The sequence below is a fragment of the Talpa occidentalis genome, unplaced genomic scaffold (genome assembly GCF_014898055.3).
Source record: "Talpa occidentalis isolate TD23 unplaced genomic scaffold, MPIMG_talOcc4v2.1 talOcc4.9, whole genome shotgun sequence".
Classification (NCBI taxonomy): Eukaryota; Metazoa; Chordata; class Mammalia; order Eulipotyphla; family Talpidae; genus Talpa; species Talpa occidentalis.
In genome coordinates this window covers 106829064-106854614 of record NW_023605305.1, presented here as the reverse complement: position 1 = coordinate 106854614, position 25551 = coordinate 106829064, and the positions used below count along the sequence as shown (strand labels likewise).

The 25551-nt window shown below is 51.0% G+C and overlaps 1 protein-coding gene across 1 annotated transcript; it reads right to left on the bottom strand.

Moving 5' to 3' along the window:
• Positions 1-622: 622 nt before the first annotated feature.
• Positions 623-1279, bottom strand: UBL4B (ubiquitin like 4B). Its single transcript, XM_037500588.2, has one exon. The coding sequence runs from the start codon at positions 1145-1147 to the stop codon at positions 644-646; it is 504 nt and encodes a 167-aa protein (XP_037356485.1). The 5' UTR covers positions 1148-1279; the 3' UTR covers positions 623-643.
• Positions 1280-25551: the final 24272 nt, after the last annotated feature.

Below are 25551 nucleotides of genomic sequence, written 5' to 3'. Positions count from 1 at the left end.
AGAAACCAGGGGCAGGCTGAGACTCCCCCACCCTCAAACCTGTGGTGGTGGCCACAGCCACCCTGGCCCGGCCCTTGGTGCTCCGGCCCTGAGTTCCCTCCCTCTCGCTCGCTGGTGGGACACGGGCCGAATGGAGGTAAAGGAAGCGGTGGTTAGGAGCATGGGGGTGACACCTGCTGGAGCCATGGTTTCTGTCCCTGCTGCCTCTGTCCTTGGCACGAGCTGGCACATGGCAGAGACAGCTCCCCCGGGGGGCAGGGGCAGCTGCCAGCATCCTGGGGGTAGGAGCCGTGGCCTGAGGGTGGAGGAGAAAGAGGCCCTGGAGACCCCGGGGCCAGGAGGTGTGCTGACAGCTAGAGGTGTTGCCTTGGAGGGGGTGCCCAAACCAGGAAGGGGAGGCAGCCCCATGGAGGCCATCAGAGCCCCTTCTGGGGCTGGAGGTGGAGGTGGAATTATTCTGGTTTCAGAAGGGGACCACAGTCCAAGAGAGGACACAGGGGTCCAAACCCTTCCAGTGTCTCTGCCTTTTCAAAAAGGGGTAAGGATGCACCTAAGTCGGCTGGAACTAGTGGGGAGACCCGAGTGAGCACGTAAGGACGAGGCTGGCAGAATCTGAGTGTGCACATGAATAGGACAGGCCAGTTTACTGATCAGTCTTCTCCTTCTCTGGGGGCTCCGAGGCCTTGGCCTCAGCCTCGGCCTCGGCCTCCCTCTCCCCCGTGGGCTCCGCAAGCGGCTCCTCCGTCAGGAGGTACTGGGCCAGCTGCTCCAGGTCGCCCAGGCTTATCCTCTGCAGGCGCGCTTCATGCTCCTGCCGCAGCAGCTGCAGCACGGCCTCGGCATCCTGCGGGCTGAAGTGCTTGGCCAGGACCTGGTCCAGGTGGTGCCACAGGGGCTGGCGGGCCTGGGAGGGCGCCGGCTTCTCGGGGGGTCGCATGATGACATTGATGGCGGCATTGGGCCCGATGCCATAGTCAGAGAGAAGCTTGTCATCAGCCAGAATCTGGCCTCGGAAGAGCAGGTGCTGCTGCTCCTCCGGCACCTGCAGCCTCTTGGACACTAACTTCTTCAGCGTGGCCACGCTCTCCTGCCCCGTCACCTTCACGCTGCATCTCCGGCCCAGGAGCAGCTTGACCGTGAGGAACATGGGGTTTGGGAGCAGAATCAGGAGGGATCCATGCTCCAGAGGCTGCCCTGCGGGTTGAGGGCCCTGCAGGAGAAGGCGGCTTCTCCTGTCAGTGGCGGTCTGTGGGGCCAGGAGGCCGCGGTCCAGCGGGCAGCCATTGGCTGGGGTACCATGATGTCACAATGCCGCGGGGCCCTCTCTTCCAGAACACAATCAGCGAAGTTACAGGGGCATTTCGGGCACAGAGCACGCTTCCTCCAGGTGAGAAGAAAAGGGGGGTGAAGAGGCAAAAAGGAGGGCCAGGACTGGGAGAAACGAGCGCGAGAGCGGGTTGGGGAACAGGAGGGCCCCGAGGGCTGGGGCGGCAGGAGGAAGCAAGTGTGCTGAGTCTTTCCATGCAGGTGCCCTGCCCCAGGGACAGGTGGAGTCATGGAGCTGCTCCGCCCTTGAGTGGATTCTAATCAGTGAGCAAACATCCATCAGTTGGCTCCTGTCTGTCACCTTATCCCCTCTCCCAGGCTGGCTTTCCCAGCAGCGACCCTGGGACAGACTCGGGGCACGTGTTTAGGGGAGACAAGGAAAGAAATCAAAGCTGCATCAATGAGCAAGTTGCCACTGTGGGCAACCGGGAACTTCCAGTGCCACCGGGCACCCCCGGAGCTTCGCAGAACACATTGGGGTTGTGGCATCTGAGAAGCAGAGGCTGGGTCCGTGTGCCAGACTCCTGCCCTGGCCGACGGGCCTGCCACCCCAGGGCCCTGCGGCCCGCACGCGTGCAGAGCGGGCTCCTGTGGAGGGAGGGCCCCGGCGGAGCTGCGGGTGTGGCTGGAGCGGCCGTAGGGTCTTCCGGAGCATGACACCAAGGGGAGAGGGCTGGACTGCATCGTGGGCATGGCCGTGCTTACTCCTCGCAACCCCACGCGGGCACAGCAAGTCCCTGAGTAACGAGTAACGGTCATTTCAATCAACACTGTCTTGTTATCATCTGGATGAGAAAAGAAAAAGTCCGTCCAACGCTGAGCAGCGCATCCCATCGTTGAAGGAGGAGCTGGTTTTGTATCTGTCCTTTGGCTTAAAGTTGCAGCTTCCAATGCCCCTCCAAGGTCCAGGATGGCAAGCGCAGACTGGCGCGGCTGCCGTGTCCTCCACTTGCCTGCGGAGACAGGGGCTCAGCCCAAGCGCCGGCAGCAGGTGTCCTCAGGGTTTCCATGTAGTGCCTCCCGAGACATCTGGGGGCGCCGTCTGTGTGCCAGTACTAAGCAGGCACCCGGGGCCCCAAGGTGAATAAGGAACACTGGGGACCCACCCCCACCCCGCCCTGCCCCCGACTTCTGCTGCGTCAGCAGCTTCCGGCACCAGCTTCTCCAGGTGCACGTTGCTGGAGGTCTCGGGGGTCACGCGTCCGTGCACACACACACAGAAGCCCATGGGGGGGTGTCCACCTTTGAGAAGGGAGCACATGTGGAGAAGACGCGGGTGAAGTCCCACAGCCGGAGGGGAGATCTTGTCAGGGATCCCCACAACTGTCCAGATCTCCATCCTCCGCTGTGCTTAGGCTGCCCTCCCTCCTCCTGCCCCACACCCCACTCTCTTCCCTCTCGCTCCAGCCTGGACTCTGCCCTTGAAGGATGCTGTGGCCACACCCTTGGACTCCCCGGGCCTCGCCTCTGCGCAGCCTGACCCTTGCCCTGGGGTTGTCCCAGCTTCAACCCACCTTCTGGCCCTGGCAGCCCTGGGCAGCGAGGGGAGGGGGCGGGAACACCCCTGAAAGCCACGACCTCACCTGGCCCTTCTCCTCCGCCCCCCCCCCCCAGCATCCCCACTCTCAGCAGGTGTGGTCTAGTCCCCAGAGACGCCAGGCTGACAGGTCAGGAACTCCCTTTCCCTGCCTACCAGGGCAACGTCCGCCCCAGCTGCACCTACCCCTCACCCTCCTCCGCTCCCTGCCAGGCTGAGCCTTCCAATGACCTCCATTCCTCCTTGGACACGCGCGCCCTTCCCCTACATCCCTCCTCACCCCATTCTCCACCCACCCCGGCCTGGGTCAGGATCTCACCTCCCTGTGCCGGGGGCTCTGAGCTCAGGGCCCATCTCTTTCTAGTTTCACCTCTTTGGGTCAATTCCTGCCACAGCCTCAGGGAGCTCCCTGAATAAAAGTGAGGTCAGGGCTTCCCTCTGAGCATCATCATCCAGTGGAACACCCTTTGCTTTCGCCATCAAAACCAGCCTCCTCGGCCTGCCACCCAAGGCCATCAGGGCCTGGCCCTGCTTGCACCCAGCCTTCCCCACGGAGCATCCTTCACTCCAGCCACACGCCTGCCACATGCTTGTCCCCTTTGAATTCTTCTAGCACATCCTTCAAAGTGCTGGTTGCAAAGTGTCTCTTCCATGAAGCCTTCCCTGCTTTCCCCAGGTAATCCCACCTCCTCTGTGCAACTACACTTACCTTGCCCATAACTTTTGTGGCTGCACCTAGCAATGTCTATCTCCCTTCCTGACTTTGGGAAGCCAGAAATGGGTCTTATTCATCTTTCTATCCCCCGCCTCTAGCACCCAGAACTGGCACACGGAAGGCCTAATATTTGTCTGTTGAAAGAGACAAGATTTAGACATGCTGAGCTAGACTATTGGATGCAATTGGTAGGCTGTGGAAAGATATCAACCTGCCTGCAACCTCTCCCTCACTCCCACCACCTTCCCCAGAGAGATAAAAATCCAAAATTACATAAAAAATAAATCAGAAAGTGATTCCAGTCTTTACCAAAGGATCGCCTACAGTTTTCTTTAAACAGCCAGCTCCCTTGGTGCATATGAAATGAGAGGATTTGCAAATGAGCACACACTGTGTGGAGCAGCAGCATGGACCCAGCTATCCGGGAGCTCCCTACTCTGGAGGGGAGCACTCTACACAGGACACACTGTGGATGGTGACACCCAGAGCTGAGCTTATCCAGGAAGGCTTTCTGGAGGATCGAGATTTGAGCTGTCTTTGCAGTAGATGAAACGAAGTGAAATGGGGAAAAGGGTGGCTGATCTCCCTCCCAGCCTGTGAGACTTCTAGGACAGGGGCAGGAGCCAGAGAGTTGGGAGCACCGAGGAAGCCGAGACCCAGCCACCAACCTCTCCTATTCAGATCTGTCTGTCCAGGACTCCAGAAGACACTGGAAAAGACATACTAGGCCTGGACTTTTAGAAGCACAGGAGAGCCATAGCTCTGGCCCCATGTCTAAGGCCATTGGCCACTGGCAGGAAAGTGCTCATGGGACAGTTGGCTCTGGCTCAAGTCCCAGCGTCCTTGTGGGCTGTGAGCACAGCAACTTCGAAGCTGAGGCATCCAGGAAACAGAGATGATCACACCCCAACCCTCCTCTGTGCCTGCAGCTCCCACTGCCCTCTTCAAGGGATACTATGGGGACACCTTGCTGGGTCCTCAAGTCATATTTGGAGCCTAGAAATTTCCTATTTTCCCTATGTAATCACTTGTCTTAATTGTGCAATTAGCATGAGAAAACAAATTGTGTAATCAGAGCATGCAATCAGGCAATGATTGCCATAATTAGGGGGGAGATTAGTGGGAATAAGTGCGTTTTGTGACTTGAGAAAAAGGAGCAACATGAGTGCAGAGAGATCGCTGGACACTGGTGGCCTCAGGATCCTTCTCCCACCCCCCTGCCCGCCAACACTGAAAATGCAATTGTATCACTGAGCACACGTCTGGGGCACCAGCAGGGGGAACATGCGGACAGGTCTATGAATATGCAGGCACCAGGAGTCCTTAGCAATACCCCGGGCCATAGGTACGCTGAGTTAGTTAGTTAGCATACTTTTTATCTGCATGAACTCCAGAAGATAAAAGCCAAGGGTCCAGCTAGCTGCCCTGGGCTGGCCTCGAGTGAGCCAGCTCCTTGGGTCTCATCTGTTTCCGCTGCCTAACGGGAGTGCAATCACCACCCAGGGCTGCTGTGAGGGCCCAAAGGGACACATGGCCCCAGGACTGAGCACAGTGTCCACTCAGAAAAAGACTCAGTGTGTGTTTATATAAACTTAATAAATCAGCTGTGAGCTCTATCGCCCCCAGCTGCCATGGGAGATTCCATTGCACCTAGAAATGTGTTCAACACAATTCTCCACAGCAGAGTGAGCTCTTGCTGTTTGCACGGGTAAGGCAGGGACTCCTGGGCTGCTCTGTGTCTATGAAGACTAGCTCAGGATAGAACGGGTAGCATTTCAGGCTAAGCCCTGCACCCTGGGTCCCTCCACTGTGCCCAGCTCACAGTAGGTGCTGGTGAGGTAAAGGAGGCCCATTGCTTGTCCCTCATCCTCTCCTTGGTACTGTCTTGGCAGCTGCACTAAAGTGGTTCTGTGGCTGCTGCCGTGGGAACTCCAAACCTCCCCTTCCAGGCCTTAGGGAGCTGAGGCTGAGGACAGTGGCCCCAAACCTGGAAGGGCAGGGCCAAAGAGGGCTGGAGCCAGAAGACGGAAGATGACGTGGGGCCATCGGGGCTCAGGGGCAGGGACTGCAGTCCCAGCCCTGCCCTCCCTGACCACGGGTAGCCTAGCCTCTCTCCAGACCTCAGTCCTTACACCCAATAAACAAGGACCCATCGGAGCTGCTGTCCTGGGACCTTGCAGAAGTCAGGCCCTGGCTGAGGGCATCTCAGAAACCCTGCTTAGAGCTCACCTGCTCAGGAACTTGGTGGAGCTGCAACCGGCTGTGACCACTAGATGTCACTGGTGACCTCCCTGGCCAGCTCCAGTGGCAGCACCAAGAGCAAGCCTGTGGTTTCTGCCCCTTTAGGCTCTGGGCACAAGGGACGGGAACCTGGGTCCAAAGCCTTATATGGAGACAAACCTCCTTCTCCCACAAACTGTCAATCCTCCCCTTTCCACCCTGCGGGTAATGCTCCCAGCAGCCATGCGGGGCACCCTCAGCTGGGCACTATGCCAGGCGCTGAGTCAGGATGAGGACAGTAAGGGGACACACACAGGAACCCACGGTGTCAGCAGCATGCATGAACTTCATCGTGGAGGGGAGAGAATTTTTTTTTAAAGATTTATTTATTTTTATACAAGAGCTGTGGTACAGGCCAGAGGCGCAGGAGGGTGAGAGGATTCACCAGAGACAGAGTGGGGAGCAGAACAGGCAGATGACCGACCAAAATACACTGCTGAGGGGAGCAGCAGGCACGACGGGAGAGGTCTGCCGGCCGGGATCGAACCCGCACTGCAGAGGCAGCGGACAGCTTCACAGCGCTGAGCTCAACCCGCTGCGCCACCGGGGAGGCCCAGGGAAGAGAATTTTTGACTCCAGCAAGAGGGGAGGCCCGATCAGGAGACCCGCAGGGAGCAGCCTTCGGAGGGAAGGGTCTGAAGGAAAAGAGGAATTGGCCCAGCAAAGAGGGCAAGAAGGGCAACCTCGTTAAGGGTCCAGCACACAGGAGTCAATGTGCAGGTGTGTGGAACTTGGTGTAGTTGGGGTGCAGTGTCAGGGGTGGGGACAGGCAGGGGTCAGAGGAGGAGGCCAGTCCCTGCCCAGAAGTGTTCTTTACTGGAACCAAACCTCTGAGTTAAACCCCTTGTACCCTAAATCTCGGGGGTATACATAGGAATCCCAAGGGAGCAACCCATAGCTGTCCCTTGTTTTCTCTCTCTCTCTCTCTCTCTCTCTCCACCCCCCCTCACAAGTCAGGACCTGCAAGGGGCTGTCGTCCCCATTCTGCCACAACCCTACCAGGGTGTGGGAACACCAGGACCCCCCACAGCGCTAAGGGTGAGTCCCTCCTCCCTCAGCCTTTCTCTAGTGGACCCTGGAGGAGTCACCCACACTGCCCACACTGGCTGCTGGCTCATCATCCACACAATGGAGCCACGCAATGGATCACATGGCAACCCCTTGCCCATCTTCAAGGACTATGGGATTTCAGCAGGAAGAAAGTTGCTCAGCCTGTCGCTGTGGTACCATGATGCTCATTTAAACATACTAAATGCGCTCTCAACTTGAGTCGTTCATCTTTATAAACTCTCAGGGGCGAGGCTGCAGCAAGACTCCCTGCAGGAGGAACCACTGGCGAGCACTGGGACGGAAGGGGGCTCCAGGACTCAGGCCTGGGCTGGTTATCCACGGGTCATCCCTGCTTGGGTTCCACAGACATTCCTCACACACACGCACTTGCACTAGCCTGCGGGGAGTATCTCTGCAAACTTACCAGGAACAAGAGGTGGTGCTCAGACTGGACTTGAACTTGGCATGTAGGGCCTCAGAGAGGCAAGGGAAGGGGAGAAGCAGTTTCCTTCAGTTCTAGAAAAAGAGACAAGTGTAAGAAGCTCTGGGAAGAAAGCTCAGGCAGAACCAGTTGTTAGCAGTTCATCCATGTCCTCTGGAACAGGACAGAGGGACGGTGAGCCATGAAAAGCCTTTCTCCAGACCAGATAATGGAAGACTCCAGGAGGCTATGGGTGGCGCCCCCTCAGACAGAGCCAGAAGCCTGTGAGGAATCCTTGGGGCCAAACTACTTTTGTTACTCGGGGCGTGAGTGGGAGGAGCTGAGGAGCCAGGTGGCCGGCTGAGGGTACCAAGGGAGCCAGGCCCTGGTTCCATTGGACTGGCGCTCCGTAACTCATCATGTTTCCCCTAGTTCTTGACTGTTATTCCCCCTGCTTTCCTTATACAGAGCTTCCTGAAAATCCTACAATCTTGATTTGTTTGCAGCAATAAGCAAAAAGGATTTATTCACATCATGGCCAGATTAAGTGGAGAGACAAACTGGCTCCTGAGTCAGGAGAAATGGTGGCAGCTATGGAGGCCTGGCTGAGCACCAGAGAAGTCCTGGAGGGCTGGCGTTGGCAAGTACACCCCTGGACATGGCTTTGAAGACTGCTTCCCTCCCTCTAGGGAATGACTGTTCCTTTGAAGATCTGTGTCATCAACCAGAGTGACAGGAACCCTCTACCATGTAGCACAGATCAAACATGAAGCATTAAAAGCAAGGACAGGGGTTCCCAGAGGCAGAGGGATGGTGGGAATGGGTAAAGGGGTTCAAAAGATACAAACTTCAGGGCCTCTCTGGTGGCGCAGGGGTTAAAGACAGTGCTGTGAATCTCTCACCAGCCACTGCAGCATGAGTTCGATCCCGGCAGGCCAGGGAGCAACCCACATGGCACAGCAGACCTCTCCCGTCTCCCTGCTGCTCCCCTGAGCAGTGTATTTCAGTCGATCTGCCTGTTCTGTGTCTCCTGGTGAATCCTCTCACCCCCTGCACCTCTGTCTTGTACCCCAGTTCTTGTATGCATAAATAAATAAATCTTTAAAAAAAAAGATACAAACTTCCACTTATAAAACAAACCCTGGGGCTACAATGTTCAGCATGGATATTATAGCTAATAAAACTGTTTTGCATACATGCAAGGTGCTAAGACTAAATCTTCAAAGTCCTCACTACAAGAAAAAATATTCTAACTATGTATGGTTATGGGTATTGACTAGACTTACTGTGGTGATCATTTCTTAATATGTCCAGATATCAAATTATTATGTTCTATACCTGAAACTAATAATATAAGACCCATCTTATAAAAGAAGCGTTTGCAATGTAAAAAAGGGAAAACTCATGTTGACTGTTAACCCATGTGTATTGCTACGACCTCATTGGAAAGCATCATCAATTCATTCATTTAGCATTAAAATTTTGGGGCATTAAATTACAAATAACGGACAGAGGAGGTACCAGCAGATTGCTGCCCTGAACCCCTCCTACTCCTTTTGGTCTTTTAATTTCAATTGGGTCTGGATGGAGAAGACTTTGGCTACTCTAAAAAAGCTACCACACTGATTCCACAGGTAAACAGGGCCCTAGTTGTTCCTGGAGGGATGTCAAGTCTGATCCTTTCAACACAGAAATTTGTACTGTTCTCGCATTTGTCCAATGGGGCTAAGGTAAGTTCTTAGATGAGATTTTCACTCCTCATCAGGCAGCCCTTATCTCAATTAAGTAAAGGCAGGATCCTGCTATGAAGATGTCATGTAACCAGTCACATGATCTTTGTCCCAAAGGACATGGGACCAAAATGGAGGTCCAGAGGGAAGAAGTTAGAAAGCTGGGAATGGACTGGGTGAAGATGGGCTTGGGAAAAATAAGCTACCTGGGAGGCAAACTTCTGTCGGGAGAAAAGAGATGAATTATAGATGAACAAGGCAGCTAGTGAACTTGGATTTGATTTGGACTTGGTTACTGCAAGGAGATCCAATTGGTAGATGGCAAGTTAGATAAGAAAGATTGCTCACATTGTAGTAATCGACTGCCTGTTCTTCCAAATGGTAGCATTATCCATCTACAGGAAGTCATTAGAAGAAGATTGGATGAGCCAGTGACATAGAAAATAGGGTAGTCGAAATCATCCAAAAGACCAGCAAAAAAGAGAAAAGAGTTAAGAAAAAATTAAGACAACCTATGAGACTTAGAGGACAGCATGAAGAGGAACAACATTCATTTCATAGGAGTTACCAAAAAAGAGGAGAGGGAGACAGGACAAAAAGTATTTGAAGAAATAATAGTTGAGAACTTCTCCAACCTGGAGAAGGAAACAGACATGCAGATCCAGGAAGCTCAAAGCATTACAAATAAAATAAACTCAAACAGATGTACTCCAAAACACATTACAATTAAAATGGCAAAAATTTAAAATAGAGAATCCTTAAAGCAGTCAGAGAAAATGAGTCTATCAAACCTTCAGAGACAAACTAATTCCTTTCATTCTCAAACTTCTCCAAATGTTGAAGAAAAGCTTCCAAATACTTTATGAGAACTACATTACCCTGATATCAAAAGCAGACAAGGATCACACACACAGCCACAACTCACTATTCCTGATGACTATAGATGCAAAAATCCTCAGCAAAATTTTATCAAACCAAATTCATATTAAATAATCATACACTATGACCAAGTGGGATTTATTCCAGGGATGCAAGGATGGTTCAGCATACACATATCAATTAATGCACATGAGAAGGAGGCCAGTTTTCATCACTACTATTCAACATAGGAGTGAAAGTTCTAGCTACAGCACTTAGGTAAGAGAAAGGAATAAAAGGAATCCAAATTGGAAAAGAATAAGTAAAACTATCACTATTTGTAGATGACATGATAATATACATAGAAAACCCTAAAGTTTTCACCAAAAAGCTATTCACATCAGTACAGTAAAAAAGCAGTCTACAAAATCAATACACAAAAGACTGTTGCATTCCTATATGCAAACAATGAACTAGAAGTGAAAGAAATGCAGAAAATAATCCAACCTACAATCCCATCAAGAAAAATTAAGTCCCAAGGAATAAGTCTAACAAAAGAGGTAAAATACCTGAGCCATGAAAACTAGAATACACTGTTAAAAAAGAAATAAAAGAAGACACAAAATAATGGAAAAATAGTCCATGCTCATGGATTGGAAGAATTAGCTTTATCAAAACGGCCATCTTACCCAGAGCAATACATAGACTTAATGCAATCCTTATCAAAACTCCAGTAGGGATTGTAAAAAGCAAACATTAGTAAAATTTGTATGGAACCACAAAAGATTCAGAATAGACAAAATAATTCTGAGAAAAAAAGAACAATAGAGGTATTCTACTCCCAGACTTCAAATCATCCTACAAAGCAATTATAATCAAAATAGTATGGTACTGGAATAAAAATAGACATACAGATCAATGGAATAGAGTTGAAAGCCCATAAATAAATTCACACTTACACGGATAGTTAATTTATGACAAAGGAGTCAAAAACATATAATGGAAAAAGGAAAGTCCATTAAACAAATGGTGTTGGGAAACTGGATAGCCACATCAAAAGAATGAAACTAGACCACTATCTCACACTACAAAAAAATTAATTCAAAATGGATCAAAGACTTGGATGTAAGATTTGAAACCATAAAATACATGGAAGAAAATATAAGCAAAATACCCAAGATGTTGGCTTCAGGGATGTCCTTGGGGACATGAAGACAATAGCAAGAGAAACAAAAGCAAAAATAAATAATGCAACTACATCAAATTAAAAAGCTTCTGTACAGCAAAAGAAACTATCATTAAGACAAAAAGACAATCTGCTGAGCGGGAGAAAACTTTTGCAATCATGCATCTGAGAAGGGGCTAGTATCCAAAATCTACAAAGTACTCATACAACTCAACAACAAGAAAACATAACCCAATCAAAAAAAGGGCTGAAGATTTAAATAGACACTATTTCAAAGAACACATTCAGATGACCAACAGGAACATGAAAAAATCCTCAGCATCACTTATCATCAGGGAAATGCAGCTCAAAACCATGTGAGATGCCAGCTCACACCTGTGATTATGGCCCATTTCAAAAAGACCAGATGCAAGTATTGGTGAGGACATGAAGATAAAGGAACCCTCATACATTACTGCTGGGAATATAGTCCAGCCTCTATGGAAAACAGTACAGAGATTTTTTCAAAACATTAAAAATAGATCTGCCATCTGATCTAGCAACTCCACTCTTAGGCATCTACCCAAAGAATGCAAAAATACTAATTTCAGAGATACATATACTCCTATGTTCATTGCAGCACTATTTACAATAGCCAAGCTATGGAAACAAATTAAGTTCCAGAGACAGAGGATTAAATAAAGAAGATGTGGTACATATATACCCAGTGGAATACTACTCAACTATTTAAAAAAAAAAAAGATAAAATCTTGACACTTTCAACAACATGAATAGAACCAAGGAGATAAGTTAAATAAGAAAGACAAATACCAGAGGCTTTCTCATATACATGGAATACAAAACAAAAGCAAACCTTTGAAATATGACTGCAGAATGGAGGCTACCAGAAGGGGCTGGTGGGGCAGTGGGAGCAAAGGTGGAAGGAGACGAAGGTGAAGGGTTCTTAGTGCTTTAGTGGTAAAGAGGTGTGAATCTACGCCTTTAAATCACAGTCAGTATTGCAATTCAATGTCACATCGATAAACATTTTTTTAAATTTAGAAATAACAACAGAAAAAGAAGAGCTGGAGCTAAAAACAAAAGGGGAAAAAATTCTAATCCAAGCAACAGTTGATTAGATGTTTCTAGGAGCCTCATGTACCAACCAACCAATGGAAAAACCCCAGCCCCATCAGAGCTCCTTCAACTGACTCATTCCTGTTATTGAAAGCTAGCTGGCCTGGCAACCGAAATCCAGGCTGCTGACCCTCCCAGGGTCACCAACACTGGTTCAAGAGCCCATGGGGCCTCCTCTGCTGCAGGAATATCACCTGGACTCACTACATTTTAGATGTTAAATCCTTCTGCTGACAAATGCTCCTGGGATCCCGAGCTAAGCCAGCCCATTACTGTCACTAACAGGGACCTGATTACATGTTAAATGCCTGGGAAGGGGCAGGCCCTATGGACAGGGGGAATACAGAAAAGCAGGACTAGATCTGAGGGTGGCGGGGACCAGCAGGAGTAGCATGTGGGCTCTGGGCTGTAGAGAGAACTGGGGATCACCAGTTACCTACTAGCCATGCCCTCCCTTGGCCTCTGTAAAACGCAGCCCCTGTCAACACCCTTAAATACCTGTGTTTTGCTACCCAGCAGATTAAGTAGCCACTGGCGTCAGGTTCTCTCTGCATTTGCAGCTGGCCTGGGCAAGAAGTGCTCAAAAGAGGCTCCAGAGACAGCAGGCAGGTGGCTGGTGGTGGGAGGGCTGGACTGAATGGAGGCTTCGAGCCTGTCCTGCAGCCCAGGCTCTGGCTTCCTGGCAGGATGGCAGCTGCCCATCAGATGTCCGCGTCTGTGGGGAGTGGTACATCTGCAGTGACAGCCCTGAGGCCGGGAGGCTAGGGTGGAGGCGTATGAAGTGACGCTGGGCTCTGAGCCCAGAGAAGAGGCTGCCTCCAGCTGGGACACCTGTAGGGAAATGAGGCCCCTGCCTCGTGCGGGTTCAGGTTTGAGTCCCTCTGGCCCCTTGGCCTGGCAAAGACAGAGGTGGTGACCACAGGGGGTTCTTTGCCAGATAGGAACCAACGGTCCAAAAGTGGGGTCTGCTGGGAATCCCATGCGTTGATGACTAGGCTCTTCCCTCCAAGCTGCTTCAGGGGGTCACAAAGTGTCAGTGCAGGATGTCAGCCCCCACCTATACCTGACCCCGCCACACCCCCTTACAAGGACATGGTCAGGATTTGGAGGTAGGGAGGTGAAAGCATATCTGAGTACAGAATGATTTAGTATAACATTTTAACGAGAAATTTCTGATATAAGCCTGGGATGGTGCTTCCTGCAAACTTCTAGCAATAAAGAAAGCAAACTGTTTAACTGAACCAGATGAGATAGCGTGAGCCAGAAGCAGGGGGATGGACAAGATGACCTTGACAAGAAAATGACCTTGACAATCCTTCATAGTGAACTCAGGCAGGGGCACCCGGACAGAAAGACCCCTGCCCTCTTGTCCACCACAACTTTGACTAATGCAATGGGGAAAAACTCTAAAATGAAATCACTGGGGGCCTCCCTGGTGGCGCAAGGGGTTAAGCACCGCACTATGAAGCAATCCGCAGCCTCTGCAGCACGAGTTCGATCCCCAACCAGGGAGCTGACCCACATGGCGCAGCAGACCTCTCCTGTCTCACCTGCTGCTCCCCTCAGCAGTGTATTTCAGTAGATCTGTCTGTTCTGCTCCCCACTCCAGCTCTGGTGATTCTTCTCACCACCCCCCCCCCACACACACACACCTCTGGCCTGTACCCTAACTCTTATATGCATAAATAAATAAATCTTAAAAAATTAAATAAAATAAAATGAAATCACCACATTCTGCTGAACAGAAGAGGGGCCCAGATAGGCCCCATCACATCTTGAGGGGTGTCATGCAGCAGCCTGGCCTGGGGATCCCTGGGTTGTGGAACAGATTGTCAGAGGGAAAAGGAAACTAAAAGAGCAAGTCCTGCCATGCCCATGAAGACACAGAGGTCCAGAAAGGTAACTTGCTCATTCCAGCCCACTTCAGAGGGGTTTCCACACCCACAAAGCCCTGGGGAGAACGCCTTTCAGGAAGGGTGCAGGCACCAAGCCCAAGGAAGAGAGGCAGGGCAGCTGTGGGGAGCCCAGTTGTGGGGAGTGGTCCCCAAGGCCCCAGCCAAGTTTCTGGGCCCCAGATGAAGAGTGAATCACTGGTTCCCCCTGGAGGGGAGTAGTCAGTCACCCTGTAAAAGTTTATTTTTATACATGTCTGATCTATTTCACATCCGCTCAGATATTTTGACACATATTCAGGAAATGTAACTCTCCCCCATATGGCAGTGTTTGGTTGGCCAGACCTGGGGAAACTCAATAGGGTCACAGAGGAGCAGAGGGGAGTGGTAGTGTCAGGGAAGAATGCCAGAGGCCTGGGCCACTATGGGCACCTCAAGACAGCAGGCTGGGGCAGGGGTCACAGTAAGGGCAACACAGAAATCCCCCTGCCTGGGTACAGAGCCCCAGCTTCCACACCCTGGTGTGCCCTGGCCAGGGCTCTCCGGGAGGGATGGACTGAGGGTGAAGTCTGGAAGGTGGCAAAGGGTTGCCCAGGGCATGGGGCTGTTAGGCAAAGCAAGTCAGGTTCTAAGAGGCAAAGACTGAGCCACCGGGGACATGGGTACACGAGCAGGCCTTTTCTCCACACCCCAACCTCCTGGCTTCCTGGAACCAGGAGACACTCGGCTCAGCAAAACAGAGACAGGGAAGGCTCCAGTGCTGTGCATCACCCAGCTGACTCTCCCCAAGTTAACAAATGTCTGTAGGCCTCAGTTTCCTCTACAAATTAGTGCTGATGTTACCCAGCTGGGAGGCAGGAGGATTAATGGAAAATACACGTCCTGTTGTACTATTGCTTCTCAAAAGGGTCTGACAGCGGGAGAAGAACTTGGCAAATGTGAGTCTCCTCCTCCTGGGCTGCGCAGCAGGAAGACTCTGGTGTCTCCTGCACAAGGCAGGGCAGTGACATGGGCCATCCGTGCACATCACCTGCAGCACACCCGGGTCGGTGGTCCCGGGCGTTGGTTCTTCCCTTGTATTCTGTTCACCAGGCACCAAGCTCACAGTTTCAACAGAGGGAGACCCCTCGACTCTTTATACCAGGCCCTGTGGGGGCGCAGACATGGGCACTGGGGAAGAACAGGCAGGGGCAGCACCCCCACACACACAGATCGGAAAGGCTGTTTCTCCGCTCCCCTAGGGGGGAAATAAAGCCATGCAGCCCCTAATTCCTGGAGGGCAGGGGCCTGAGCAGCACACTGGTTTTGTGGGATTTCTCTATTCTTTTCAGTTTAAATTCATAATTGTTGCATCACTCATGAGACACTCTGCTCCCCCCTCATGATACCTGGGCCCTGGCATCAGACATGGAGTATGGCAAGACTAGCCTGGGACCTGCTCGCCAGATGAAGCCATCTGGACTGCTGAGTCTACGAGCCTGAAGGCCGCCCATGGAGCCCGGCCGCTGTCTCCAGGGCCTCCTCCCTCGGCTGCGATTGCTGCTGGCCTGGGATATGTCACTGCCTTAGTCCCGCTGCCCCAAGGGTCTGGTCCAGGATCTCAAAGGACCATCAAGGAACCTCACGGTCCCTGCTTGGTAAATGCAGTGTCAGCCAAGAAGTTACCCAGCCCCCCACCTCTCTTGTCATCCAGGACCCAGAGGGCCGAAACCCCAAAAAGCCTGGGGAGTATTCGTAGGTAGAGGCTGCACTTGGCCTCACCTCACCCCGCTCCCCGACCCACCTCCCTGTAAATCCTGGCGACACAACAGGAAGGCCCTTTAACTACCACATAAAAGTGCTTTAGGCTTTCAAAGGCCCAATCTACGTTTATGGGGAGCCCGAGACTTTTATGGGCCCTTTCTAGCCCCCCTCCCACTGACCTACTGATGCATCTTGGTTTCTAGCTGTGGTTGGGAAGTGTCACAGCCCATGGGGCAGGAAAGGAAGATGCCCCTGCACCTGGGAGGGCAGGAGGCCTGGCAAGGCCCGGCTGGCCACCCACACCCCTCCCATGGGCCAGGCGGTCACTAGCATTGCCCTCGGATTCTCCCTCTGACCTTCAGGTCGGGCACCGAGTGAGGGCTCACAACAGTGTTATTTATGAGCTGACTAGTTGGCAGCCACAGCATAGGGTATCAGGCCCTCCCAAAGGTGGTTCAGATGAGGATTCAAACAATGGACCTTTAAGGTCTCAGTTAGCCCTGAAAGACTGAAAATATAGACTTCTAAGAATTTGAGGGAAAGAATTATTAAGCATTTCTCCAGTGCAGAGCTAGGACTTGTCCAGGCCAGCAGACTTGCAGAGGGGCCCCAGAGAGTTTTTCCAACTGGTCTCCTGATCCTAGCTGGCCCAGAGACCTTCACGGGGCAGGGGTGGCCTCTGGGCCTGGGAGCAACAGCTCACTGGACCAGAAGGAGTGGCAGAGATGTCCACCGCTCCTGCCTTCTCCTGCCCGGATTCCTCAGCCAGGGAGCAATCCTAGCCCTCAGTCTCCCGGGGCTGGGGCTGACACCGAGGCCTCCATCCCAGGGACCGCTGTCCCCTCTCTCGGCCCCTTCCCACCCAGATCCACTGTCCCCCCTTCTGACTCTCTCTCTGCTGCTTTTTATATGTTAGCAGTTTCTCCTGTCCCTCCTCATTCTCCCCGTTTCATAGTCTTTAACCTCATTCCTGTTCTCATTTTCCCAATTATTCCTTTTTTTCCCCCATCTCCCCATTGCCTTTGTTATCTCTTTATTTGCTCTAACCATCTTCTTTCCTCCTCTCTTGGACAAGAATCCCTCTTAAGGGCCAATGAAATCACATAAATTTTAAGATTCAATGAACACGTGCCAGGCACGGTGTTAGGCACCTTCACATTCAATGTTCTATTTCAGGGTCGCAACCACTCTTTGAAGTTGAGTCTGCCCTAGTTTGCAGGTGCAGCACTAAGACTCAGAGAGCAGGAATAATTTGCCTTGAACCTCATAGCTATTAGGTGACAGCTGTAGGATTACCTCCCCCGCCTCCAAAAATAACACCAAACTCTCTATAGTAGCAGTATACAGAAGAGTAGGAGCCATTTACGGAACATAATGCCATATAAACCAGATGGAGATCGTGTGTTCACTACAGTACATGGCACAGTGCCAGGTGCAGCTCTTGAGTGTGTGTGTTCTAGGCACACACATTTCACATTAATCCTATGATAAGCTACGTGTTGCTACTACCCCCATTTTACTGATCGTAAAATTGAGGTGCAAAGATTAAATACCTTACAGTTACACAGCTAGCAAGAGACAGAGAGCTTGATTCAAACCCAGGCACTTGGCCTCCGGACTCTGTAAGCACCATCACCAGACCCCAACTGGTCTATACTCTCTCAGATGGGGGTCCCTTCATCGGGAAGTTCAGGGCGGTGCGGGCACAGCCTCTGGTTCTGATGCAGCAGCTTTCCCAGAAGTCTATGAGCCTTGCCTCTGAGACCTGGGTCTGTGTCCTGAGGAACTCCAAGGCCAAGTGCCAAGGAGAGCTGTCGCAGCAAAGGGTCACTGAGACAAGAGGATCCTGTCTTATTTCCAGACAAGACAGAATAAAGGCTTCTATTGGGAGCCCCTGTCCCCCAGCTGGCTGCTCCCGGAATGGCCTCTGCCTGCCTTCTGGGAAGGCCCTGGAGAACTTGCCCTTCCTCCTGACCCTGCCTCGGGAGCACAGCTGAATCCTGCTCAGTGAGGGCCCATCCACTACTGTTAGCAGCACCCCATTTGGACCCAGGGCCTCCCTCGTCACAGAGGACTCTTGGAGGTACCTGGTCTGGCTAGCCCCCCTGGCACAGCGAGGAATGTGCTTCTGTCATCCTATCCTCACTCTCCGACCCTAGCCCAGTGCAGAATTGGATTAAGAACAAAAATATGAGCTGTGTTTGTTTTAATCAGCTTCAAGACATGGGGGCTTTTAAAGGGAAGGCGAGCATGCCGGAGCTGGCCCCAGGGCAGGCTGGCTGGGCGGTGATGCCATCCTGGGGTCAGGAGCACACTGAGCAGCGAGTGCATCTGTAGGTCAGATCTCGGGGCAGATAAGGCTGAGAGGGAGAAGACCTGGGGGGCCGGAGGGCTGGGGCTAAGGAAGGATGAAAAGGATGAAGAGGGAGGCGAAGACATGGGTTTCCCTGCATGCAGAGTCCTGCAGTGGTGGGAGGCAAGAGACTGTGGGAGCCCCCGAGAACCTAGGGGAGCCAATAGGCAGTGACTTTTTTCCAGAGAAGGGGCCTCTACTCCTGGTCTTTGTCATGAAAGAAAATGGGAAGGAAAGGAGGGAGGGTCCACGATGGTTTCCAACACCCAATCACAGGAAGAGCCCCTGACAGGAGCTGCCGCGAAGCCTAAGCAAGGGTGTCTGGACAGGAGCTTCATGCCCAGATGTGTGGGCACAGGAAGGCACAGATGCCCACATTAAGTCAAACATCCAGAACCCAGTGGAACATGGATGGCATCGGAGTCAAGTTGAGGGGACAAAGCCCTGGTGGAGCAAGAGGTTGGGAAAATAATAACAGCCCTGGGCAGATCTCAGGCTCAATGAAGATTAGGGGGGCATTTTAGGGGGGGCGGGGGGAGGGGGACAGGGTGTCTGAATGGGAAGCCAGAAACCTAGGTGCTCTGGATCCCAGGGACAGTTAGCAATTTCTTCAAAAGGAGCCCTGGTCCACACAACTGCTCACTGGCTAGATGAGTAGCTGTAAGGTCCTCATATTAGCCCTGTGAACCAAGGAAACAGGCCTAGAAAGGTTCAGGCCCTCTTCTGAGTCACACAATCAGCAAGAGAAGGAGCTGGTGCAATAACCTAAGACTCAGGGTATCTGACCGGTGCTCCAACTTCTAGGGCTCCAACAGCCTCAGCTAGTTCTTGGGTTGAAGTATCCAGATGGGGGCCTCCCCTGGTGGCGCAGGCGGTTGAGCGCAGTGCTGTGAAGCTGTCCACAGCCTCTGCAGCGCCGGTTCAATCCTGCCCTGCCAGCGAGGGTCTCACATGGCGCGGCAGATCTCTCCTGACTCGCCCGCTGCTCCCCTCAGCAGTGTATTTCATCAGTCTGCCTGTTCTGTTCCCCGCTCTGTCTCTGGTGAATCCTCTCACCCTCCCGTGCATCTGGCCTGTACCCTGGTTCTTGTGTAAAATGAATAAATAAATCCTAAAAAAAAAAAAAGTATCCAGATGGGAACAATGTGAGGAAGTTGAGGGCACAGCTCCCAGAGGTCCTCCCCACACCCACCTGCCGCCAGCCACCAGCACCACGAGAAAGGCCTGGAATGGTTCTGCCCTCATTCCAAACTGACCCCAACACTCTGGATCTCCTTGGCCTAGAAGGGCTGTGCTACAACAGCTAGAAGTCTCGGGGCCACCAAGTGCCCACCCCACCTTGACCAGACCATGAGCTCCATGGGACAGAACCAGGTTCTCCAAGTCAGGTTCACGGAAGGGCTTGGGTCCACACAATGTTTTTGCCAGATTGCGGTAAAGGAGAAAAATCAGTAGTGAATCTTTATATGGTTCCAGTTAGTCAGCTTTTAAATTTGAAATATCATCCCTTTCCTGATTTAAAATGCCCTTTCTTGTTATAGAACACACTGAAAGCAGGACTTCTGGAAAATCTATTCTTGGCAAAATAAAAATTGCCAAGCGTAGGTCAATCCCTTCAATTAAAAGCACTGTCTTGGATACACAGCCATGGGAAATATATATATATATATATATATATATATGGAAGTCATGAAGAGAGTGGATCCTAAGAGTTCTCATCACAAGGAGAGGCTTTTCCCCCATTTGAATCTACATAACCTATTGTGGATGTCACTTCACAATGAATAGAAGCCAAATCATTACACTCTATGCTTTAAACTTATGTCAATTATATCCAATAAAACTGAAAAGGAAAAAAAAGCAATTTTGAGTTGATCCATAAAATCTACAAATGTGGGGACAACAGCATTTCATTTGAAGGTGCCCCTACCTCCTGAGGTACAGCCCAAGAACCCACATGAGCACGTAATTCCCCACACACCACCGGGGCGCCGTGGGTGGCCCTGGAGTCTAGACAGATCTGGTCAAATGACTGCATTTCAGCCTCACTTTCTTCTTCTCACAGGGGGGGCGCTGGGACTATCAGGCAGCCACCAAGATGAGTCCCGTGGCAACATCACTTAGCTTGAAGAAGGGCGACTCTGAGGTCCCAGAAATGAGAGCCCTCCCCCAAGGGGCCGGCTTAGGGGACAGGCGCGATGTGCTTGTTCCGCCTGCCCACTCAGAGAAGGTCTAGTAACAGCCAAACAGCTGTCAGCCACCAGAAAAGAGGTTAACTGGACATTGGCCAGGACTTGGGTCCAAACCCAACAAATGCACTTACCCATCATCCCAAGACAGTGCAGCACCCCCAGCCCTGGCAGGCAGGACTGCAGCAGCCCCGCCACGGGTCAGGCCCATCCGATCCAGTGCAGCCAAACTGTGCCAAGGAGGGGACACAGGGATTAGCTGGCAAAGCAGTGCATAGGGAACTGCTGCATCATTTAAATTGAGAATATATGTATTTATATATTGTACCCAAGCCCATTAAAAGGCAATTCAACTAAATAAAATATGACCAGTCTCTGCCCTCAAGGACCAGTCCTTGGAAAATAGCCGTACTGACCTGAGGGGGCTACAGAAGAGAGGGGGCCTGTCCTCCTCCAGGGCGCCTTCTGGCTGGCCAAGACCGGGGCCCTGCAGAGACCTACCCACAAGGGATGTTAAGTGGGTGAGGACATCTCCCCACGGGCTAGAGCTGGATTCGAATGGAGAGGACAGGCTGAGACCACGCTGTGCCCCTGCAGCTGGGACCTCACACCGCTGAGGGAGGGAGGGGGGACTTGAGCCCCTCCGGAGTAGGGTGTTGTCACCCTAGTCATTGTCTCCAGGGTGGGGGTGACTCCAGCCTTGGTCTGGTTGAGAAGCATGAAAGAGGCGTCCCGCCAGGGTCCTTGGGCACAGGGTGAGTGGGCACAAATCTCCACTGAGTATGGAAGGAGCAGAGGCACGGTGGGGGCGGGGCAGTGGTGGGCTTCCCACCCCCTCCGGCAGCCCAGCTCTGCACAGTCTCAGCCTCAGTCCCCAGACACCGAGGGACACCCGCTGCTCACACCATGGCATTGGGTTTCCCCTGGGTTGGCTCAGGCTACTGTCACCGGGCCTGCCAGGAAATTGCTGCTGACACTCGGGGAAGGGCCCAGGCAGTGGGGAGGCCAGGGAGAGCGAAGTCGGTGAGTTCTGAGCAGACACTGGATGGGACAGGGGCAGGGGAGACAGCTGTGGGTCTGAGGGGATTCTAGCCCTGCAGAGCTGGCCCTGGCCCCCTGGGATCCCCCAGGAGACTGGGGAAACTTAGAGCTTGCAGAAAGCTGGTTATGTGGGAAAGATGGAGAGGACTGTGTAGCACCACCCAAGGGTTACAGGAGCCCTTCATGGCCACCCCAGGGTTGTACAGTTTCCCCCTGGGCTCCCTTCCGGGAGGAAAGCCACAGCTGCCCACTCTTACCAGGCCATGTACCCAGTGCATTGAGGGTTCTCTACCAGCTCTAATCTAGACAGGGACCACGCCCCCCTCCTGTGGGTCACATTTGATCCTAGGTAGCTGGCTCTGCCCCCATGCTGTGCCTGTACACTACCCCTTCCTCTCTTGCTCCCCTGCTGCTGCCTCTCTATTTTCTGCTTTAGTTATTAAAAATATTATTTTTAAGATTCATTTATTTATACAAGAACTGGGGTACAGGCCAGAGGCGTGGGAGGGTGAGAGGATTCACCAGAGACAGAGTGGGGAGCAGAACAGGCAGACGGGCCAAAAGCACTGCTGAGGGGAGCAGTGGGTGAGACAGGAGAGGTCTGCTGCGCCACGTGAGTCACCTCCCTGGCCAGGGATCGATCTTGTACTGCAGTGGCTGTGGTGAGCTTCATAGGTAGCATCTTAACCCCTTGCACCACCAGGGAGGCCCCTTACTTATTAAAATTAAAACATATATTAGATCCAAGGTGCTCCTTTATATTTCAAAGACTTGAGGAGAAACTGGGAGAGGGCTGGCAGTAAGTGGCCGGAATTGGGAAGGACCCTCATATTGGGAACTAACATTCCCTGTTACTGTCCCTCCAAGTTCTTAACTTGGAATGTGTCTGTGTGTGAATGTGTATATGTGTGTATGTTGGGGTCATTGGGGATGGGATGACCAGGGCCACAAAGCACTCTGGGACCTCAAGGACAATACTTATAGGAGGCAGGACCCAAACACGTATAAAGAAACTCCGATGGGTTTCTTTCCCCTCTGAACTACTCCTCTCCCCCACAATGAAAGCCCTCAGTCCTGGACTATGACATCTGCCATAGCTTTGATCCTGAACTGCCCCACTAGCTCCAGTCCCAGCCCCCGGGAGGCTGGAAGTAGAAGCAGTGGTGGGAAGTGAAGTGTGAGAAGAGGCCAGACTCACTGGGAAAGTCACAGGAGCAATCAGACCCGGTCACCGGGTGATGATGGTGATGGAGATTGGGCTGGGGGAGGGTGGAGATCTATGTCAGTACAGGGTACTCACATAGGCAGTGGACAATTCATGGTACCAGGCTAGCAACCTGAGCATTTGCCCTCACCAGCAAGCAGTTGGAACCTCCACTCAGGCAAAGGCGAGCCACTCTCCAGGACTCCTCAAGGGCAGAAATGAACTGTCTGTGCAGATGGTCAGTCCATCTATCCATCAGTAGGTATCTTAAATACTTGCCATAGCCCAGCACTGGGACAAACGTGCAGAACTCTTCCCCAATGGCCTACTGCTCCTCAATCTAGGAGACTTGGAAGGCACTTCAGAACAGGCTGGGGGAGGGTGGGGATGTGGCTTGATGATTTCCAAATTTGGTAAAAAACACCATGAAATTATAATTTATTGTTCTTACTTTTCATATGATCAAGTAAGAACATTAGAGAACAGACAAGGGCATTTTAACACTCATTTTCAAAATGGGAAGATAAAAGACATTCTTTCCTGAAATCAGTTAGTGATAGAGGTTAGACTAGGGGTTACTTTGTGGGGAAGTGATGGAATGGACACCAGTGTGGGGCACTGGTCAAATGCTGGTTCCAGATCTGGCAAGAGGTTACACAGGTGTGATGTACATAGAGATCCATTGATCTGTATACCTGGGATTACTGCATTTTGCTGACATAAGTTACCCCTTAATGAAAAAAGTAATCAGAGTTAGAAGTCAGATATTAAGCTCATGGACTTGGGAGCCAGGCTTCATGAACTCATATTTCAGCTCTACCTCTTGGTGTCTAGTGACTTTCAATAAATGACTTAAGCTTTCTGTGCTGCAGTTTCCTTATCTCTAAAATGGGGCAATAATTGAACTTACAGAGTTCTGGAGAGGAGTGAATGAGTGAATACATTTGAAACCAATCAGACAGCATTTGGCAGGTAGTAATTACTCAGTAAATGTAATCATAATTTTAATATTATTCTAAGAAAGTGCAGCTGCCAACTTTACACAGAAATATAAAAGTAGATTAAACAACTTCAAATATATAAAATATAAACAACTTCAAATATATAAAACTTCAAATATATAAAATATAAAATGGCACAGCAGATTTGAGCGCAGTCCTGCAAAGCTGTCTACAGCCTCTGCAGCATCGGTTTGATTCCCAGCCGGCCAGAGAGAAACCCACATGGCACAGCAGACCTCTCCTGACTCACCCACTGCTCCCCTCAGCAGTGTATTTCAGTCAGTCTGCCTGTTCTGCTCCCCACTGTGTGTCTGATGAATCCTCTCATCCCCTACACCTCTGGCCTGTACCGCAGTTCTTGTATAAAAATAAATAAATCCTTAAAAAAAAAAGTAGATATTTAAACAAAAATAAAATATAAAGCATTTCATTTCATATAATAATTATGTGATACTGCTTTCTTACACAAACTTATTAGAGGTGCTAGATTTGATTATTCAGCAACAACACATATATGTATATACACATATATACATACATACATATATATCTGCCACTTGCTTCCAAGACTGTTTTGGACAATAGAAATAAAGCAATAAATTAGACAAAGCCCCTATCCTCGTGAATTTACATTTTCATATGGGAGACAGAAACAAATAAGCAAATGAGTCAATGTCAACAGAGAACAACAGGATAAATACCAAGCAGGATAAATACCAAAACATCTACACCTAGGTATTCATACTCAAACTGCAGAAAATCAAGACAAAAAACAAATCTTGAAAGAATCCAGAGGGGAAAAAAATACTTTGCCTACAAAGAAGAAGGATAAGAATCACCTCAGACTTCCCTTCAGACACCATAGAAACAAGATCAAGATTGAGTGAAGTGAAATGTTGAAAGGAAAAACAACCTAGAATTCTGTATCAGTGAAATTATCCCTCAAAAGTGAAAAAGAACGATCTTTTTTTTTTCAGACAAGCAACCCTTGATAGTGATAAGCACTGCAAGGAAAAATTTTAGGGTAAAGAAAGAACAATGGCACCCCCAGGGGGTGCCATTTCAGAGGAAATTTGAATGAAGTGAAGGAAGCAGGAGCTCCAGGCAGAGGGACCAGCAGGGGGCAAAGACCAAGAGAGGGGATGGACTGTGTGTTGGAGCAACAGAAAGGAGCCTAGTGACTTGGTGACTGGAGAGTAAGGAGCCTGACGCAGAGGGGGTGAGGGCAGCAGGGAGGAAAGAAAGGCTTGGGGCCCCAGATCTTGGGGGGAGTTGGGATGTCACTTTAAGTCCATGGGAAACCATTGAGCTGAAGGGTGATACAATCAGACTAACATTTTCAAGAGACCTTCATTAAGGTCACCCCTGGTTGTGGTGTATGGAGAGTGGGAAGCCAGCAGCAGGGCATTTTCCAGGCAAGAGATAGTGGGGGGATCAACTAGGGAAGGGAGAGCTACTGGAATCAATAGCATGATGGATGGATTGGAACTGAGGTGTGAGGACAAGGGGCCAAGTAGGTTTTATGGCCTGAGCCACTGGACAGTGACAGTGCCTTTAGCTCAGATGGTGGAGAAAGCAGGTTTGTGGGGTGAAACAAGAGTAGCGCTTTATTTGGACATTTACGCCTGAGATGCCTGTTGGACCTACCAGTAGAGGGGACAAGTGGACAGCTGGACGTGTCAATCTAGCACTCAGGGGAGGGAGGAGAGCTGAAAACACCATTTGAGAATTGTCAGCAGTACGTAGCATAGGTTAAGTGCCCCGCTTATGCTCTCGATTGGGGTTTTCTCATAATCATGGAAAATTCCCTGTAGCTCTGCTAAGGAAAGTGGAAACAGTCTTTCAGGTCGTCTCATTAAGGTTGGAATATTCTGGTCAACATCAGAGGAGGGAGGCCAGGGTTCCCTGT

Excerpts from the sequence above, each read along its gene's own strand:
- UBL4B (XM_037500588.2), bottom strand. The coding sequence starts at position 1,147 with ATGTTCCTCACGGTCAAGCTGCTCCTGGGCCGGAGATGCAGCGTGAAG.